Source organism: Chelmon rostratus, chromosome 21 (assembly GCF_017976325.1).
Source record: "Chelmon rostratus isolate fCheRos1 chromosome 21, fCheRos1.pri, whole genome shotgun sequence".
Taxonomy (NCBI): domain Eukaryota; kingdom Metazoa; phylum Chordata; class Actinopteri; order Chaetodontiformes; family Chaetodontidae; genus Chelmon; species Chelmon rostratus.
In genome coordinates this window covers 21,699,365-21,719,737 of record NC_055678.1, presented here as the reverse complement: position 1 = coordinate 21,719,737, position 20,373 = coordinate 21,699,365, and the positions used below count along the sequence as shown (strand labels likewise).

At 40.9% G+C, this 20,373-nt stretch overlaps 1 protein-coding gene across 1 annotated transcript; it reads left to right on the top strand.

Annotated features, from left to right (window-relative positions):
* Window positions 1-5,293: 5,293 nt before the first annotated feature.
* rfng (RFNG O-fucosylpeptide 3-beta-N-acetylglucosaminyltransferase) lies at window positions 5,294-19,436 on the top strand. Its single transcript, XM_041963007.1, has 9 exons — window positions 5,294-5,672; window positions 8,756-9,328; window positions 13,277-13,325; window positions 13,575-13,677; window positions 13,871-14,024; window positions 14,180-14,265; window positions 14,792-14,957; window positions 16,193-16,278; window positions 16,827-19,436. The coding sequence occupies exons 2-9, from the start codon at window positions 8,822-8,824 to the stop codon at window positions 16,918-16,920; spliced, it is 1,245 nt and encodes a 414-aa protein (XP_041818941.1). The 5' UTR covers window positions 5,294-5,672; window positions 8,756-8,821; the 3' UTR covers window positions 16,921-19,436.
* Window positions 19,437-20,373: the final 937 nt, after the last annotated feature.

Sequence of the window (20,373 nt, the reverse complement as noted above, 5' to 3'; positions counted from 1 at the left end):
GAACAAGAAGCTACTGTAATTTTTTACTGTAGAAATTACAGAAATTTGTTACAGTGGGGGAGAACCGACAACGCCACCTGGGGAATTGCATCCCAGGAAATACCTCAAGAATATTAACAGTTGGAAGATTAGTAGCACACAGATTCGTTCTGAAACAGGACAGAGATGTATTGTTTTAAATAAATGAATTATTTATTGAAAATCTATGTACAGCCCAGGCAGGGCTGGAACTGCAAAGCAAGGGGGAAAAATTAACTAGTCAAAATAAAACTAAATCAACAAACACTGGAAAGGATTATAAACATTTCTTTATTACAATATTATCTAAAAAAAAAAAAAGGCCTAAACAAATACAAATACATCTAAAAACCAGGGATGTGATAAAATACCTAAAAAACTCAGCCCAACATAACCTAAAGAAAAGAGTGAGCAGAAGCCATCAGTGGGGAGGCAGACTACAATTTAGGGGTGCCTAAAGGTGCCACCACTAGTCACCTCAGTGAAACACAGCAAACCTCACAGCAATCTTTAGAACAATCATGTCCCAGTGCCTTTACTTACATGCAATGTGTAGGACCCTTACCCGGGGTACCTAGCCTCCCCAACAAAATGGCGCTCCACTTCACTAAAAGAAAAATACTTATAACAAAATTAACAAATACAGCAACCCAGATGTCTTAATATATTCAAAGAAATAACTCAATATGATGTAAAAGCAAATCAGAATCAGAACAAAACTAAGCACTAAATACAAAAAAAGCAAAACAGGAAACCAAACAACAAAACAAACAAAACGAGGGCCAAACACAAAGGCTCTACAAGGACAAAACACGAAGGCCCTGGGAGGGCAAAACACAAATGCTCTGAAAGAGCAAAACAGCAGTAAGTAACGTGAACCACCTATATTACCAGACCACTACAGCAGGGAGAGGGCTCAGACACCGCTGCTACCTTCAGCCTTACAGTGCAGCAAAAAGCAGCCACCACACACAGGAACCAGCAGCCAAAAAAAGGAGCACTGTGAGTAATCTAGAACTGGATTCCCTCTCGGCCTCTTCACTCTCTGCCTACTGGTCGTCTTCGGTGTTTGGATCTCCCAGATTCGCCTGGTGCACATTTTTGAACTCATTGAACTCTTTGACATTTTTCATACTCTCACCTCTGTGTCTGTGCTTTCAGCATTTGGGTCAGTTTATTTCTGTCTCAAGCATAAAATTAAAGTGTTTGTTTTAAGAAAGTGTGACATGTTATAAAGGACAACCATGTAAAATATTATGGATAGCAACTTTAAACATAGTTGTTTATCACATTACAGAAAGTGACACTTGCTTATTTTTAGCCAAGCCTTTGGAAACATGGAGCCTGAAGGAATTGTCTGCGTTATAGACACAAGAATGGTGTGTAGGTGTGTTTGTGACAATGTTAAAGGTATTCTTATGGTCTCAATTAATATCCCACTTCTACTGTACTAACATTACACTTAATCATCCATAAATACAATTACATCTGTTGATTTGTACTCTTTCTTGCAATTTTTTTGACAAGTCAACAAAACTTTTTATATGGGCCACAATTGACACCCTGATGAGGTTGGAGGGCTTTTCAAGGTTCCAGGCACTTTTTTAATCTGTTTCCTTTATTCTCTATAAAAATTATTTTTCTATGAAAGCGGTCCATTTCGACAAAGTATTTTGGTTATGGTGATTTTGTCATTTTCTACTCTTGAAACACAAAACACAGGCTGGTGAGGGTGGTTAACTGCCTTTATATAGTTTTTCTGCTCAACACCTTGTGAATATCCACCCCAGGTATCAAAGTTTTGTCTTGATCTATATTATTACACAATTATTTGATTACATTTTGTAAAATCCATAGTAACCAGATTTATCAATAAATGTAGTGGAGTAAAAAGTGCCTCTGAATTGTGGTACAAGTGTAAAGTAGAAAATAGAAATACGCAAGTGAAGTACCTAAAGATTTTATGCAAGTAGAGCCTTACTTTGTAAAAATGGCTGCAGATTTTATTGCACAGCCCATCACAACACTTTTTAACTTATCCATTGAAAACAAAGAGCAACCTTCAGTTTGGAAGTCAGCCTTTGTTATTCCTCTTTTAAAAGGAGGCGACCCAGCAGTTTTAACCAATTACAGGCCAATTTCTAATTTGTGTGTCCGGTCAAAAATTCTCGAATCACTGGTGTGTGAGCAACTTAAAGATTTTTTATACACAACCTTCTCTCAAGGCTGCAATCAGGTTTTAGGAAGAAGCACAGTACTATCACTGCTGCCACAAAAGTAATCAACGACATACTTGTTGCCCTTGATAAAAAACAGTACTGTGCATCTCTCTTCATTGACCTGTCAAAGGCGTTCGACACAGTGGATCATGCGGTTCTTAGGGAAAGGCTTTCCAGTTTTGGTCTCTCAGACCATGTAGTTTCCTGGTTCACAAATTATTTAAGCGGCAGGACCCAGTGTATCAAATATGATGGCCTGTGCTCTGAATTTGTTAGTGTCCACAAGGGGGTGCCACAAGGTTCTGTTTTAGGCCCCCTCTTATTTATTATGTACATTAATGATGTGGGACAAAATGTGTCTGATGCTAATATGCATTTTTATGCTGATGACACCATAATTTACTGCTATGGGTCATCCCCTACCAATGCTGTTGAATCATTGCAGAAGGATTTTAATGAGATCCAGTAGAAATTTCTACAGCTAAAACTAGTACTCAATGCTGGTAAGACTAAGCAAATGTTGTTCTCAAAGCCAAGAAAAGGGCTGATAAAGATCCCCACAGTATTTACCCTTGAGGGAAATGAAATAGAGGTGGTACATCTGTATAAATATCTTGGTATTTTGCTTGATGACACCCTTACATTCAAAGCTCACATTGAAAATCTTGTTAAGAAATTTAAAATGAAACTGGGTTTCTTCTTTAGAAATTCTGTTTTTCTTTTAATGTCAAGAAGCGCCTTGTCTCTGCAACTCTTGTACCCATTTTAGATTATGGAGATCTGTTGTATATGATTGCTTCAGCTCAATGTCTGAATAAGATTGATTCTGTTCATCATGCTGCCCTGAGGTTCATTACTAACTGTAGGGCTCTAACCCATCACTGTGAACTATACTCCAGAGTACAATGGCCTTCACTCGCTACCAGGAGGTTGACTCACTGGTACACCTTTATATACAAAGCAATACTTGGACTACTACCACCCTACATCTGCAGCCTCATCACGCTAAGGAGCGTTAACTCTTATGATCTTCGCTCCAATGACAAACTGCTGCTCTCTGTTCCGCCTTATTGCACAGAGCGGGGAAAAAGGGCCTTTGTTTTCTCTGCTCCTACCTCATGGAATAAGCTGCAAAAGGACATGAAACTAACAGAACTGATTCCATTGAGCGATTTTAATTCCCATATGAGAACACTTGAGACTGAATCCCTGATTTGTACTTGTTTTAATTGAATTGGTTTTATATTAAAATTGAAATTTTTAACTTTGTAACTTGTGCTGCCACTTGGCCAGGACGCCCTTGGGTCAATGGGTCAATTTTCCTGGTAAAATAAAGGTTTAATTTAAAAAAAAATAAAGTACAGGTGTTGAATAAATGTGCTAAGCCTCGATACTTTCCACCACTGCGACAAACCACTGAGCAACTGGTCCAGAACACAAGGACCACAGTAATCAGTGATAGTGACCATGGTCAGTGGACAGCCTGGACAGACTACTGAATTGGCTACAACCCCTCTCTCAGCTTAGCTGCTCCTGCCCTAATGTTTGCCCTTAGTGAAATCAATGCCTAAACCCAATATTTCCAGACTGTCCCTCTTCTCTCTGCTTTTCTTCTTCACATAAAGCCAGTGAGTCAGCAATGTGATTTGCAATCTCCACCTCTTATTCCAACCCTTCTGTTTATTCATATACACCCAATATACAGGGTTCCCACAGTCATTGAAAACTTAAATACATTGATTTTCAAAATCTTGTCTTCCAGGCTTGGAAAATTAATAAAATCCTTAGGAAAAGTCATGGAATTTGTGTGTAATAAAAGTATTTTCCTTTAGGATTACTTTCTATCAAACAGTCCCTGTGAAAGCTGTTTACATTCTGGTCTGTGGATTCTTCAGAGTAACTGCAGACATGTAGGTAACTTTTAAGTGCTGTGAACACCACGGCTACATAAATGCAAACCTGTCTGCAAACAAGGATGAAGATATTGCGTTATTTGCATTGTCTCACCTTCATTTTTTCCCCCAAAATTCTTGCAAGTTTAGCACCTATGTGAATGTAACTAATTCCAAGTAAATGGACTTCAGTACTGCACGATGAGTTAGCATTTTTATTTGTTATGTACTGTACATGTAGCATTCCTGGTCATTAATGGATGGTTGCAAATGACATGACTACCATGGGATAGAAACTCATAATAACAGATTTCTCCCATTGACCGAATAAGACAGATTCCTCAAAGCAGAAGTGACACTAGCATGCATACACTTCTACATGTTCAGTGAAGTGTGCAGTAATACTCGCTGATTTGTGATGCAGATTTTTGAATTTTGGTCAGATATTTTTCCCGTCATTCAATCGCAGATAACGTGTGTGTGCTGAGATATGAACGTTGTGCCGTATGTCACGTTCACCGAGTAAAGCAGCTTTTAGCACTGTTGGTGAAGCAATGCGTGATCACGACCGGCAGAGTCCGCCAAGCAGCAACTGAAAGAAGATAAGTTTAGAAACACAAAAATCACAGACGACAGCAGTGACTGAGGGCTCTTTCAAGCTGACGAGAGTTAGCCTGAGCGATACCAGAAGTGCACTGTTTTCAGAATAAAAGTATTGTATTTGACTAAAAGGTAAATTAAATACTCAATAATTGAATATCAGTTTTGCACATGCGTGAATGGCTGTAATTATCATATAAAATAGGAAAATTACCTCATGTTCAATAAGTGGGCAATACGACCAATAAAAAGTAATTCTGACAAATTGTACAAATTTTTTAGTACTAATTAGTACAAATCCTCAGAACTGTAACATTGTAACTAATAGAGACAAAAACTGCGAGTAAGTAATTAGGCTACATATTCTCACTTGTAACCCAACATTACAAAAAAGGAAAAAAACTTAGACAGTTTTTATTTCTTGAGCTTTTTTAAAGTTACACCAATGTCCAGTAATTTAATATTGCTTTGCCGACCCTATCGAGAACAGATTACTTCAATTAATATTTTATTTTGAAAGGTCTGACCGGAACGGCCATTTCATTATTGTGCAGAGACTGGCACGGTTGTCCGATATCAGTTTGGTGGTTTGTAGAATATTTGGTTAACTAGAAAGGGAGCAGCTGGCAGTGAAAGAAAGCTTGTACTTGCATATAAGTCTACTTGAAAGCTTTCTAAACGCCAAATAACCGACGACGTGAACCAAAAGGCCAGAAGAGGAACTCTGAAAACTGTTGTAAATTCGAAAGTCACGTCGGAACAAAAAGAACGACGAGTCAGGCTGTGAATCCGGTGGCATTCTTCATTCAACACCGTCGAAAGTGAGGATTGTTTTTCCACAAAGCTGGTTGTGTTTCAGTGAAAGGTGTAAGCTTTGGATTCCCGAGTTACTTCAAAGCCGTACTGAAAAAACGAAGTCAGATGTGTCTTCTGATATTTCATGGTAAGTACTGCGGCGAAGCCCCAGTGCCATTCTGACCGAGGCTGAGTCAACACGCCAAACTCCACTTGGAAATGTTTCCCTTTCCACTGTGCTGGTTACAGACCGACCTTTGTGTCTCATACAACAGGAGGCTAAGCTTTAAAAGAACTGATACAGAGTGCTCTTCAAATCGCCATACGTTTTATTCTTCAGCCAGCATATGTTTAGATCAAATTCTACGTTTGTAACGACTCTCAGAATCAACACCTTTGTTTCCAACAGACAATGTTGCACAACAATAAGCTGTAACCAAATGTTAACGTATTAATGTAATGGAAATGAGAATTTCTTGGTCAACTATACTTGTGCCGAATTTAACATTGTGTCTCTTCGAGTCTTTAAACAACATGTGTGATAAAAAAACGATATGTAACACTGAGTATAAACAAGTCAATCTTAAACAGAGCTATTTTAAGCGGAAGTAGCATAGATGTTGGATACCCAAATGATCAGAGCAAGCTAAAGCTTTGGCCTTAAACTATTTAAAGCGATGGCTGTTGGTATCAGGTACGGAGACTGCTTTGCTTTCTGCACAGAGGAGCCACCAGACTCCGGACCTCAGGCCTGTACAGGGAAACAGCGCACATCGCCCTTTAAACAGCACTTTTCATATAACTGTGAGGGAGAGAGTGTATGTCTGTATCTGGAGCCAATGCAAAAGAGATCAATGGCTTCATAATGGGAAACAATGGGATTTTGACTCAGTATACAAACCCTTACAAACTTCGAATATGGACTAGTTATTTTATTATTATTTATATTTTAAACATGCGTTCCAGCTGTTGCCGGATTAGAAATCATCACATTTAATGTCGTTTTTTTAATTATCATTTTATCACAGTTATTGCTTCCAGCTCTCCTCTCCTACCCCTCCACAATCCCATCTCATTGTCCTCATAGGTTAATAGGTCAGTTACAGAACAGCACCGTTGGACACTTCAGTACTTTGCTTCATGACATTTAAGCATATTCACAGTGCTGGGGAACTCTCTTAGTCTGGGCTTTGGATAACTGACTTCAGTAGTTTGAGGGCTATGTATTGAAATTAAAAAGGCTGCTTTCTGTGATCGCCCAATTGAAATGTCAGTGTCACAGCACAGCTGTTGTCATTAACCTGTATTTATGATCATATGCACAATTTTGTTGTTTGCAGAGCCACATCTGTTTTCAATACTGGTTCATCTGTCAGTTATTTTTCCATCAGTCTGTCAATTGTTCAGTGTATAAATGGTGAAAAGGTGCATCAAAATTTGCAAGAGCCTAAGGTGACAGATATCTTGTTTTGTGTGACCAGCACCCCAAAACCTAAATACTCTTCCATTTCTAATGATAAACAAAGAAAACAGTAAAAAGTAGTGAATCCTTACATTTAAGAGGCGGGAAAAATTGTTGCCCAATTAATTTTCTGCCAGTGGATTAAAAGATTCATTGACAAATTGTTTGAGCACTAGTTTTTTGATGACCGAGAGAGGACTCTGAAGAAGAGGAAGAAGAAGTTATTTAATTATTTTTAGCGGGGATGGAGAACTCTACCAAAACAACATGAAAACCTGTGGCCTCGTGTGGCTTTCACAGAAGTTTTCAGGTAGGCGGTGCAGTATGGACATAGTCTGCAGCAGGGCCAGTGCTGGTCTCCATCCCCTGGCCTGAGCTTTGAGGGACAGCCCCTCTGTTGTTGGGGTGGCCTTGCTCCCCTGAAATAGCAACCAGTAAATATGATGGCTCTCAGATGGGACTCCTGTGAACTTGTTGGTAAGCTGCTGGTTGTGACTGATGACTCATCAAAATCAGACCAGAATGAACACTCACCACATCACTAAGAGCAGAGCCTGCCTGCTGCTGCTGGGGCTCAATGGGCTCTTTGTGATGGACAGAAACCAGTATTGGAAACAGATGTGCAGGACATTTTATTTTGGGGGCCACAAGCAAATGGGTTTCAGTGAGCTGTAAAATGGGGTGCTGGAAAGATTCCTCGCAAAGAACAAAATGAGTTGCTGAGAAGTCGACACAGTGAGAAAAAGTTTGTAAGAACTTTTGAATATTTTTAATTGGTAAACACTAACGTTGCATAATAATGTGGGTAAAGCGACGTGAAGCAGTGTAAGACTTGAACTAACTCTGAAGCAAGTACAGTTTGATTTTCTGCTTCCTTTGGATGGATAGGTAATGCTTTATATTATGGATCTGTAATTTCCATATTAACTTCTCAGACCTCCTCTTAGGTCCTCATACATGTGCATTATGGTGTATGATGCCCTATTTTGGTTCTCATAAGTTCTTTCTTATTGAAGTAGAGAGGCCAGTCAGGTGTCTCCTAGTGTTTTTCTATCGGTGCTGTGTAGCCCGAGCCCAGAGTCATGATTGCGTGTGTTTCCACTGCTGACACACACAGCTGAGGATAACCACACCGACTAGCACTATGGTCCTACTTGGCAGCAGGGCGGACCACAGCCAACCTGAGATGGTCTGCTTCCACAAACCATAGCTGTGTCATCTCACCAACTGATGGTCCAACATGTGTTTGTGCTGCTGACCTGACACAAAGCTCTGTTTTTACAAGACTGTCTCCACTGTGTTCAGTGTTCTGTACCTTTACGGTCTGTAAGTGAATCTCTGTGCAATAGAGTTCAGTTTGTCTCCAGCCATATTTTTGACTGCTTACTGATTGTGTTCTTGCTTTTGGATCTGCATTAATTTACTGCTAAAGATGCATTCACATTCGCTTCCACCCCACATAATGCATATTCTGTTTGACTCCCATTCATATTAAATGGCGCCTGTATGACAGAAGTGTTTCCTGCAGTGTGAGCCTTCAGCAGACATGCAACTTTGTTTGGCTTTGACCATGTGGATGTGCTGGAATGGCCCATTAAATCATTCATGCAATGTGGTTTCTTTACAAATCAGAGCTTCTCTCACCTGTTAAGAGCTCTCTCATCTTCTTAGAAAGGCCTGTCATCTAACTGAAGTGTTTGAGGTGTGGAATTTATCTTCAGGGTACAGTGAACATGCCTCTAAACACACTGTTGAATCTATCTGTGCAGGACTCTATGTGACGGTGTGAGGATGGGACAGGTTGGTGTCAGAAGTGACTGCAGCCCTGGAGGCTGATGAACCTGCTCCATTGGCCAGTCAGGATGCACATAGCGTCAGTGGGTGTCAGCAAGTTCTGCTTCCTGTTTTCCCTTGCATTCTGCAGCCTCCTGCTTCTGCTCATTCCTGCCCTACAGCCCCCAGCACGCCAGGTGGACCTGCCTCAGCCCCGACCCCAAGTCAGAGCTCCACAGGCAGGCCCGTCACACCATGCCGGGGCTCCGACAGTCGCCGTCCATGCAGGAGAGACGGACTCCTCCACAGGGCTCAACAGGAGCTCAGCAGGGCAGAGGGGATCCATAGAGACCGAAGGTACCAGGAATGATAACCATAGTCCCAAGAGGGGCGCAGACTCCAAAAGAGAGTCTGTCCCTGGAGGAAAGGGTGCTGGACTTTTAGGGTCTAGGTCTTGGGACCTGTTAGAGTTTAAGGACATTTTTATTGCAGTGAAGACCACCAGGAAGTACCACAAGTCTAGACTGGAGCTTCTGATTCAGACCTGGGTTTCCCAAGCTAAGGAACAGGTGAGTGCTGGAGTTATTTATTGGTTATGGTTCATGTTGTGATCATACAGCTGAATTTGTAACAACTGTCAGTGTAATTCAAAGCTGATTCGAGTCTGTTCAACAGGGACTTTATTATTTCAGATGAGACTCAAGAGGATTTGATATTTTCACTTGTTCATGAATTTAAGTTTTTTCATTTGACTCAACATTTATTTCAAGTACTGTACCACAAATTCTGAAAAACATTTTGTCTACTGCCTCACCAGTGACAGTAAACATGGGGAGTGATACACAGCTTTTTAACTAGTTCTCCCAGAAGAATCCATTATCACTGAAATGCTGCTGGCTGGGTATTGGTAATCTCTGATCCAGGGTCAGTGACATCCATCTTAGTTTGGCATTTTTATCAAAGCCGTATGGGCGCATGTCCTCGTAAAATAAAACAACGCATGGCTTTAGTATTTGCATGACCTCACACTGCACTACATCATGCTACATTAATGTAGCAGACACATTTATTCAGAGTGACTTGCTCACAGGAGAAACGTTGGAATTGCAACCGCACCAAACAAGCAACTGCTTTCAACCAGGAGGGGCTGAGGGAGCAGTAGTGTTAGCTGCTAATGCTAACGTTACTCATCCCGTGTCTGACAGTGTTGTATTGAACTGTTTCCTCATCAGTTTGTGCTTCCCCTTACCTGAACCCAACCTTAGCCCTAACCCCAACCACTCATCTTCTGCAATGAATAACCTCAGCTCTATCAGACACAGACCACAGGCTTAACCCCAACACACACTCAAACAGACACACTCAGGATGGATGTAATCATTTGTTTGTTAATTGATAATGAAAATAAGTTATTTGCAGCCCTACATACTTAGTGCTTGGCTAGTTTACAACCTGACAAAACTTCAACACAAAATAAATCAGATTTATTTGCAGCTCCATGTTAAAATACGACACAAAAAATCTGTGTTTGGTAAATTCTGTGGGAGTTTAGAAATATAGCCACTCTACATAATCACTGTTACCCAAGACCTGAACCATTCGATATGTCTGCCAAGGGTGTGGTGAAAGCCTGCTAGAATAATTCATGAGTTGTGATCATTCAGTGTATAAGCTGCATACTGACAGCAGGATCATAACATAAAGAGCACGTGTTTATATAAATTAGCAGTTCTCACATCAACACATTCCTGCAGCATGTACTGGCTCCTGTGGTCTCAGAGTGAGGCAAGACACAGGACCCAGCAGGGCGTCATGACCATGTGTCCACTAGTTTCCATTTGGATTAAGGGTTATACAATGTTAGTGCTAATGGATTTGGCTCTTGCTTGTATTCACCCCGTGTCTGTCGTTTGGGTGGTTTTTCGGGTGTTGTCTTATCACCACCAGAGATTCCTCGCCGATGCGGTTAGAATTTGTCCTCACTGACATTTCGTGGAGCCACAGGACATTTATAAGAAAATAAATCTTGACTTCATTCCTCATCTGCTCTCAGAATCCCCCCTGTCAGACCCAGATGTTTATCGAGGACATCGTGGAATCACTCATACACACCACAGCTCTGACTCTCTTCTAATATGACAGAAGAGCTTTGTACTTGAGCTTGACAGTTCATTTCCAACATTGGAAACTGTTGGGAAAGTAAACTTTCAATCCAACATGGACAAGAACTGAACATCTCAAATGTACTCAAAACCTCCAAAGCTTTAACTTCTCCTGTTACAGGACAAGGAAACAAACTCCATATAGTAATGAAGGTGATAAATCAAAGCTCCTGATCAAGCAAGTAAGCGGAGTGGGTTTTTTTGCTTGTTTTTGTCAGGTTGGACTTCTGTTCATGACAGGCTGAGGTTTGGTGGAATTATGCTAGGAAATGGTCAGCAAAGTCAATATGCTTTATGCATACGCAAAGGTTTAATTAGCCCCAACAGGTACAAAAAAATTTGGTCTCATCACACTTGCACTTAGTTTATGAACAGTGGAGTAACTCATGGAGTTGCCGCAAAAATGTGGGTGATAAGGGAACTATATTTCTTGATATTTACAACAGAAAGGCAAGGTAAAAATAGTTCTTAAAGTAAGTGAACAGCATGGATAATGTTGCCTTGGTATAAGTGGGATAATGCCTTCCAATTTGTACATTCCATGATTGTAATTGCATTGTGTCAGATGGTTCTTTGCCTTAGAAGCATCCATTACATTCATGGAATCCTGTTCTATTACATTTCTATGACCTCATACATACTGAATCTCTATGCCTGTTCTGATGTGGTGCAGCTGTGAAGGTGCCGTGCCCTGACATTTTGTTTCACTGTAGACCAGACTTGTAGGAAGAATAATCTTTCTAAACACTCAAACTTTTGAATTAGTGCTGCGGTTAACATTTGTTTTCATTACTGATTGATCTGCCAATTATTTCTTTAATAATAATGAATTAGTCGTTGGTCCATAAAATGTCAGAAAAAAAAGCCTGCTGTTTGTCCAAATATTCCAAAATGAGAAATTCACTATTTAAAAAAAGACAAGAAAAGAAAGACTAAAGAAAATCCCTCACTCTTCAGCTGCATCTATAGAATGTGTGGTATTTTAGCTGAAGAATGACTCAACGATTATTTGATGATTGAAATAGCTGCCATTTGATTTTCTGTCAGTTGACTCATGAACTAATCAATTAAAGCAATGAATCGTTCCAGCTCCGCTTTGAGTAGCTGAGAGTTGCAGGTCCAGCTTTAGTCTATAGTCTAGTGAAATGGACCATCCATTACAATTTTCAAGGAGTCATTAATATTCAGCCAATGTGTTCACACATGTGAATGAAAGCAGTTCTATGTACCTCATATAACGTTTAAAGTATCCAACACAGAAAACACTGTGAGCAGCTCTGTACTGAGCACAAGTCAAAGCAATTAGTAAGTTCCACTGCCGGACAAAGAGTCTTAGTGTGGAGAGAAGGAGGTCTGACTGCAGAAACGCTCTGTCCCACTTCACCCAGAAATGTCACAGTCAGAGAGGGTGGAGGAGTTCCAGTTCAGCTTGTGCTCCCAGTATCAACAGCTTGGTTCATACTGGCTCTGAGTGCAGTTCTGCTTTGAAGGGACTCCGCTGTGAGTCTGGTCTGTGTTCGCTGTCAGCTTGAACGAACCATTTACTATCAGGTCATGAGAGGTATTACAGGTCTGTTGCCATTTTTTATTTTACTGCTAATTGGTCAGTAAAACCTGACCTTCGTGTTTACAACTGCCTGTAAAATTAAAAGCTTGTCATAGCACTTATCTGTGTTTCAGTGCAGCTCTCCCACTGCAGCAGTCTGTTGTGTAGAGAAGGTATCTTCACATTAATGTGATTTAATAGAAACCCACAGTCATGTTAAACACACTTTGACCTTGCGGTTTGATGGTGTGTGAAGGTTAAGCCTGCAGGGCTCTGTAGAGACTCACTCAGCACTCAGCTTGTCTCTGCATGCGGTCCATAAAGAGGCTGTGGTAGAGACTTCACTGTAGAGTGATAATGTGATAGATAGAGTGAGTGATGCTCACCGATCAATAGATCACATCAACCAAAACCATTGTCAGTGCAGCAGGTGAACTTTGTGTCTTTTGTCTGTGAAGCTCTGGCAGTTTGATTAGTCTAACTTGGATTTTATATGCAGAACAGAACCTAAAGAGAAATGAAAAGGTGAAGTTAATGTCTATGCTTCTGGAAACTACTCGGCTCATTTCTTACCTGTTAAAAATGCGGTCAGTTTAAGCACTGAGGGGTGGTATGAAATATGCTCTTCCTCTCCTTCTGTTATGTCAGCTGTTTCTGGCACTGTTGTGTGTGTCATTTTTGTCTTTTGCTGTTGTCCTCGTCAACAAAAGGAAACAATGGAGCACTTCATTGTGTCTCAGTAGGGCAGCATGAATATGTGTGTGTGCTTGCAGCAACATTTTTCAACAGCATGCCTTTGTCTGTTTCAGACCTACATATTCACTGATGGTGAGGACAAGGAGCTGCGGATGAGAACAGGTAAGAAACTTGTGTCTTGTGTCATATTGTTCAAATGTAATTTGATTTGTAACTCAGTGTAAATGTCACAGGAATATGTTATGTTACAAGGCAGATGGGGAAAAATTGTAACATTTATGACGTACATTATCTCCAGTGCTTATGTGTTGTATATGAATCATCTGCTACGAACATAGAAAATATGCAGGTGTAGGAACTGTACAGCAGCATGGATTTGAACTGTGCCGCTGTCTGCTATCTCTTTCCCAGGAGCTAACATCATCAACACTAACTGCTCAGCAGCTCACACTCGACAGGCCCTGTGCTGCAAGATGTCTGTGGAGTACGACAAATTCATCGAGTCTCAGAAAAAGTGAGTGAAATGTGATCTGTGCCTGATCTTAGCAGACTAATTAAACAGCAGAGATGCAACAAAAACAGTCGATTAACCAGTTCAACAACGATGAGATTTCTAGCTGTTGATTGCAAGGCCACCAACTCAATTAAGTTATTCACTTACTGTCTGACTGTGTGTGTGTGTATCTGTGTGTGTTTGTGTGTCCCAGGTGGTTCTGCCATGTGGATGATGATAACTATGTGATCCTGCCCAGCCTGCTACGGCTGCTCTCCTCCTACCACCATAGCCAAGATGTCTACCTGGGACGGCCCAGTCTCGACCATCCTATAGAGGCAGCAGAGAGGGTCAAGAGTGATGGATCGGTCAGTCGGCTTACTCTTTATAAGGAGTTTCTGGCTCCACTAACTGACAAACATAGCAACGAGCAATAAAATCCAAACTTCAGGGTGTTGCTTGAGAAAACTCAGTGATGTGACAAAAGCAACTGACTGATCTGGCTGTTTTTGTCTCATTTCAGGTGTCTGTCAAGTTCTGGTTTGCCACAGGTGGAGCAGGTTTCTGTATCAGCAGAGGTCTTGCACTGAAAATGAGCCCATGGGCCAGGTCTGTCATGGACTTCTCTGATATTTGAACTGATTCAATCTGCTATACCTTCTGAAGTCAGGGTACTCATGTTGCTGCATTCTGTGGTAGAACCCCTGGATTTCTGTGTACCGTAAGAGCAAGCCTGTCTGTAAGCTCTGAAGTAGCTAAAGAATGATTAGAAAGTAAAAGTTTGTAAGAATGTCTTGGATAGCCCTCAAAGAATGTACCTGGACTGACTCCAGTGTGTTTTACGGTGTAGATGGAGACAGAAATAATCACAATGGCAGCAGTGTCCTGACACTGGTTCAACACCTAATGTGGCTGCACACAGACAAACCATGTACCTTTTAGTCTTGTGCCTAAGTTAAATTACTGACTAAAAATAAAAGTGTACAGACAGATAATGTTAGCAGTTGTCTTTATTTGTCGTCATTATTTTCCACTTGCTTGGGAGGAAAGTGAGTTCAGAAATGGCCACGATAAACTGCTGCTGTTGGTGTGAAAACACACTTTGACATGCTGAAATTCTGCCCTCTGGTTACAGTTTGGGGAATTTCATCAGCACGGCAGAGAAGATCAGACTACCGGACGACTGCACCATCGGCTACATCATCGAAGCGCTGCTGGAGGTGACCCTAACACACACACACCTCTTCCATTCTCATCTGGAAAACCTACAGAAGCTGCCCACTGACACTGTGCTGGAGCAGGTGAGTGTGTTAAACTGCATGGATGCAATAAAGACAGTTCCTTTAAGTCACAGTAGAAAAGCGGATACAGAGTCGTTCTATCATTTAAGGAATATTGTCAGAGTCAGTTTGTGGTGTGTCTAAGAAAGCTATGGGTCAGTTACAGCTCGTACAAAACGCAGCAGCACGTGTTCTGATGAAAACCAGACAGAGAGCCCACGTTATAATCTTAAAATTGTCTACCTGTCTGTCAGAGAACTCATTTTAAATTTCTTTTAATGGTTTTTAAATCACTGAATGTCTTTGTCCTGCCCTATTGGTCAACATGGTTGAGACATATGTGCCTGCTGGGTCTCTTAGATCCTCTGACTCAAACCTCTTGATCGTTCCTGAGGACAGAACTAAAAGGTACAAAACTCTGGAACAGCCTCCCTGAAGGTCTGAGGGGATCTAAATCTGTTGATGCCTTTAAACGAAATCTGAAGAAACATCTTTTAACATCGCTGTCTCCTGAAGTGTCTTTTGTTTTTACCTGACGGCTGTTTTATCTTGTCCCATTGTTTAAATTCTATCTTATGTTATTTTAGTTTAGGTTTATTTTCCTTGTTCTTACTGTTGTATCACACAAGTTAACATTATTTGCTTATGCTAAAGCACTTGGTGTTGGATTTATGCGTGATTTGTGCTACATAAATAATGTTTAATTTTAATCAATTCAACAGTTTAACTCAATGAACACATATTCCCAGAGGTAACTGAAAGGTACGGACACTTACGACTGCCACTTTTATATGTAATGTCAGGATCATATCAGAAGGGACGGCTGGTACAAATGGGCTAAAAGGGCTAAGCCCTCCCAAGCTAGCACACAAAAGATGAGAAAGTAATAACCTACTTAAATAACTTACAACAGATTGTTTTGAGTTTAGGTGAAACCAAAGGTAGCAACAGCACCAATCAGTCAAAAGAAAAACGTAGAATATCTCTAAATGGGCTTGTACAGTCCGCTTTCATTCCTTTCGTTCTTGTAAGTGGACAGAGTAGGACAGATTGAATACACTTGCCATGCTGTCTATCGAGAGGGACTTCGTCCAAAAATGACCAGACTTCAAAGACATGATTAACCTGTTTGCATCACCAGCTGCCACTGCATATCAGTATCCAAAACATTTTGTGTTTGGGTTTTCCCTGAGCTCCTCCCATCAGTTGCTCTCGGCCATGAAGTTGAACTGTGTGTATTTTATGTTTTGCAACAGGTGACTCTTAGCTACGGAGGCTTTGAGAACAGAAGAAATGTGGTCAGTATTGTTGGAGGCTTTTCATTGGCTGAGGACCCTACAAGGTAAGCACATAAATAATGAAGCATGAAGCATTTAGTATTCTGCACAGTACTGTAGTAGAATGAGTTTTAGTAACTGCAATGACTACATGACCAGTGTGTGGACATCTGAATGTTGAACATGCAATTCAAAAACCATGGGGATACATTTGCTGCTTCAACAGCCTCCACTCTTTTGGGAGGACTTCCAGCAGATTTTGGAATGTGGCTGCAAAGATCTGCTCCATTTCAGCCATTAGAGTGAATTTGGCCACTGATGAGTTCTGGCTCACAGCTGCTGTTCCAGTTCTTTCCACAGGTGTTAGAGGGTGTTGACCAGTCATATTCTTCCACAGCATACTGGGAAATATGGTCTGTACTATGCTAGTGCATTAAGATCTTCCTTCATTGGATCCACAAAGCCCAGCTCAAACCAAGAAATACAGCCCAAGGCCAAAAGTACTCAAAGGGATTATGTGTCCACATATTTATGGCCATATACTGTGCTTGAAGTGTGAACACGTGAACTTTGTAAGAGACGTTAAAATGTCACTTCTCTTCCCACCCTGCAGGTTTAAGACAGTCCACTGCCTTCTGTATGCAGATACTGACTGGTGTCCAAAGCTCAAACCTCACCACAAAAAAGTTTTTACCCTGCAGCACTGATACCTGCTAAACCTTCTACCGCTGCCTCACCCTGCCATGTCTGGATTAAGCTATGTTTGACTGGAAATACTTCACACATGTCATTTGATGGATACCTTTATCCAAAGCAGCCTCATCCTGTGCTTAATGGATGCATTGAACAAGCTATGGATATTTTTCACATCTCTCAGAGGTAGAGCTATTCAACAGGCCAAACTCTTCAGGTCGGTCATGGGTGGAGCCAAAGAAGGACTTTTTCTTTCTAAATTAGCATGAAAGTGAAGTCACTAGCGGCTCCACTGTGAATTATCTTTTGAGGGTTGTCTATTAACACTCACCTCAATGTTCCTCAACAGAGAAACAGCCTCTCGTGATAACTTAAACAACATTAGTTAGCATTGTAGCTATGGTCCACCATAGTATGAAATTCCAAAATGCCTTTGTGTTTCCACAGACAAAGACTTGACTAGAATCCAGTTTTGAAACAAACAAGGACTGTGGATGCTGTCTGCTCTTTCTTATAGTGCAGACTTTGACAGTAGAGGACTTCCTACTTCCTGCCTTTATGGTTGATTTAGTGAAGGAACGATTAGCCTGATTCTTTGGCTTCATCCACTGTGGTTTAACTTTACCAGTAGCTGCTGGTCTAGCTCACTGGCCAAGGCTACGTAAGTAATAATTCAAAAATCTGAACATGCCGTGTGGTTATGAATGACTAGGAAAGAAGTGGCCACATTTAGAGTTCCTGCTTCGACAGTCATGTTTTCCAGACAGCCAACCTTTACTTTAAACTTTTTCACTAAATCTAGTGGCTCTTTGGCTCAACCAATGACAGCATCTGTCTATGAAAGATAACGTCTACTCTGGATATCAGTGCCACGCTCCTTCCACTGAGTGGAGAAGCTCCTCAGGCAAATGACAGTGTTTGATTTGAAGGACACTGCAGTATTATCATTGCTTGGAGTGCTCTGCTCTGGGTGTCAGGGAGTGTTTAATCAAAGACCTGAATGTCCTTGTCACTCACAGACCACTGACTTTTATTGTTTGACATTTAATTTCTCCACATTGTTCTTTGACTGTTGGCATGTTACCCCAAGGTTAACATAAAAGTCAGATAGTTTCCTTAGAATTAAAGATTGTTTGAGGTACTTTGAAAGAGTCTGACTATGATGTATTGAGATTATTGTATGTTTTTTTGATCTCAAACATGAACTGAACTGTTTTGTATGACCAGGTATGAAATTATGTTTGAGCATTTGAAAGAAAACCTCTGTGGCAGGTGTGTGTGCTGCATGGGCACACATTTATTTCAGTCTGTTGCAACTGTTCTACTGCCTTCACATTTTCAGCTGAATGCCTTCTCCTTGTATCAGCCTCTTTCTAACAGGCCCATCTTTAGAGTTTTGCACTACCTTGATCTTGTTACTTCCTGTATGTAACTGACTAGAGTTCCATGTTACATTGTTGGTGTAAATATGACTGAACCTTGCTACATATTCTTACTTTGCATAGGTTGTAGTTTGAGCTCTGCATACCCGTCTTTGAGGCAGAGCTACTCTGGAGGCAAAGATAATTAGTCTGTTGGAGTCAGATTTCAACAGAGCCAAAGCTATCTCAACAACATTGCCTTAAAATCTGATATGGATTTTCATGGTCCCCAGAGGATGGTCGCTGAAGGCCTAATTTAAGTGACCCCTGACCTCTTCTTGGGTTTGCCATTAGGTCAAAATTTCATGTTGACCAACACTGTGATCCATGATAAGATATCACACTGCAAAAATGCCAAATTTAAATGTGAGTGCCAGTGCGGCAAGTGGTTTTCACTTGACGCAAGACAAAGCCCATGACCTTTGGGTTAGGACGCCTGTGTGTTAACCACTTAGCCACCATGGCAGCTGACAGCTAGTGTGGTGCTCCAGCCATAGCATATGCTGAAATATCTAATCAGCCATTGGTTGTTTGCCATGAAATTTGGCTCAGACATTCATGTTCCCCTCAGGATAAATTGTAATAAATGTAGTGATCCTCTGATGCCTTAGCTAGCTTCATTAATCTGGCATGCTAACAAGCCAAACTGATACGCTGAACAAGAAGTCCACTCTCGGAGTAGATGCTTCGTCATGTCTCTCTAACTATGAAACACTACATCAGATCCAGTTATTTTAAGATGCTTTCTCTAGAAATGAAGTAAAGAAATGCCTTACTAGCCACAGCTCTACTGCCATCATATAATGGTTCTTGCAGACATTTTCTTAAATATTAAGACCGCAGTACATTCTACAGACTTCACATTTGCTGACTCTGATAAACTGGTTCTTTGGTTCCACCCACTCAGCCTCCACCAACCAGTGCCAGTGTTTCTGACTGTATATAGTATTTGTGTAAAACACTCATCTATATTTTTGCACACAACACTAGGATCCAAACCCCAGAGCATGTGTCCCACTGCAGGTCGGTGGGTGAGACTGAGTGACAAATGTGTTTTTGTAAACCCTTTACCACTGATGTATTATTGTGTTGATTCATTGAGAATAAAACCTTTCTACATTATCAAGTGTTTGACTGCTTTATTGTTGAATTGGTACCATATTGCAGAATTGGTGTGTACATCTGTTAAAGACATCATGTATAAGTCTGTCAGAGCTTGTTTGTCACACCCTCCTGGCTAATCACTGACAGTGCCTTGCGAAAGTGTTCACCCCCTTTGGACTGTTACACAATTTGCAGTGTTACAAGTTGGAATGGCTCTTTACCATTTGATTAACACAATATGTAGAGTGCACTGAAGGTGCAAAATTACAAACAATGACAGAAAAGCAGACATCTGTTGGATGCACAAGTATTCTTCAGTCAATTCTTGGTATAATCACCTTTTGCTGCAGCAGCCAGTCTCTCTACCAGCTTTACACATTTAGAGATTTGCAATTTTTGCCAAATTCTTGACAAAATCCCCGAAGCTCAGTCAGATTGGATGGACACAGGCCATGATTTCAGCAGTTTAGGTGGACTGCCATCTCTTTGTAAATTTGCTGTTGAGTCATATTCTTTCCACTTTTAAATTTTGGATTTAATGGTGAGGCTTTGAATATTTTTAATAGCCAAACCCTGCTTTGTATTTCACCACAACTTCACTTCTGACCTGTCTGATGAGCACCATGGTCTTCATGATGCTGTTTATTTGGTAATTATTTTCATGTGTGTTTTTCCTACTGTCACATATAGAATGCACAGATAGTGGGAGGAATGGGGGGTTAATAGCAGTTCATTTTTTGCCACTGAGCCCCCAAGCAGGTTAATCTGGCCATACTCAGATATGCCATCAAAACATTTAGAAAATTAATTTCACCATAGAGATAGCTGGATTATGCAATCAAGGATGGAAAAATCTGCCACAGCCCATCTCAGGGCACCCACTGTGAGCTGTATATGCATGTACCCTGCTGCCTAAGCTCAGAAACCCAGAGACAGAACAGG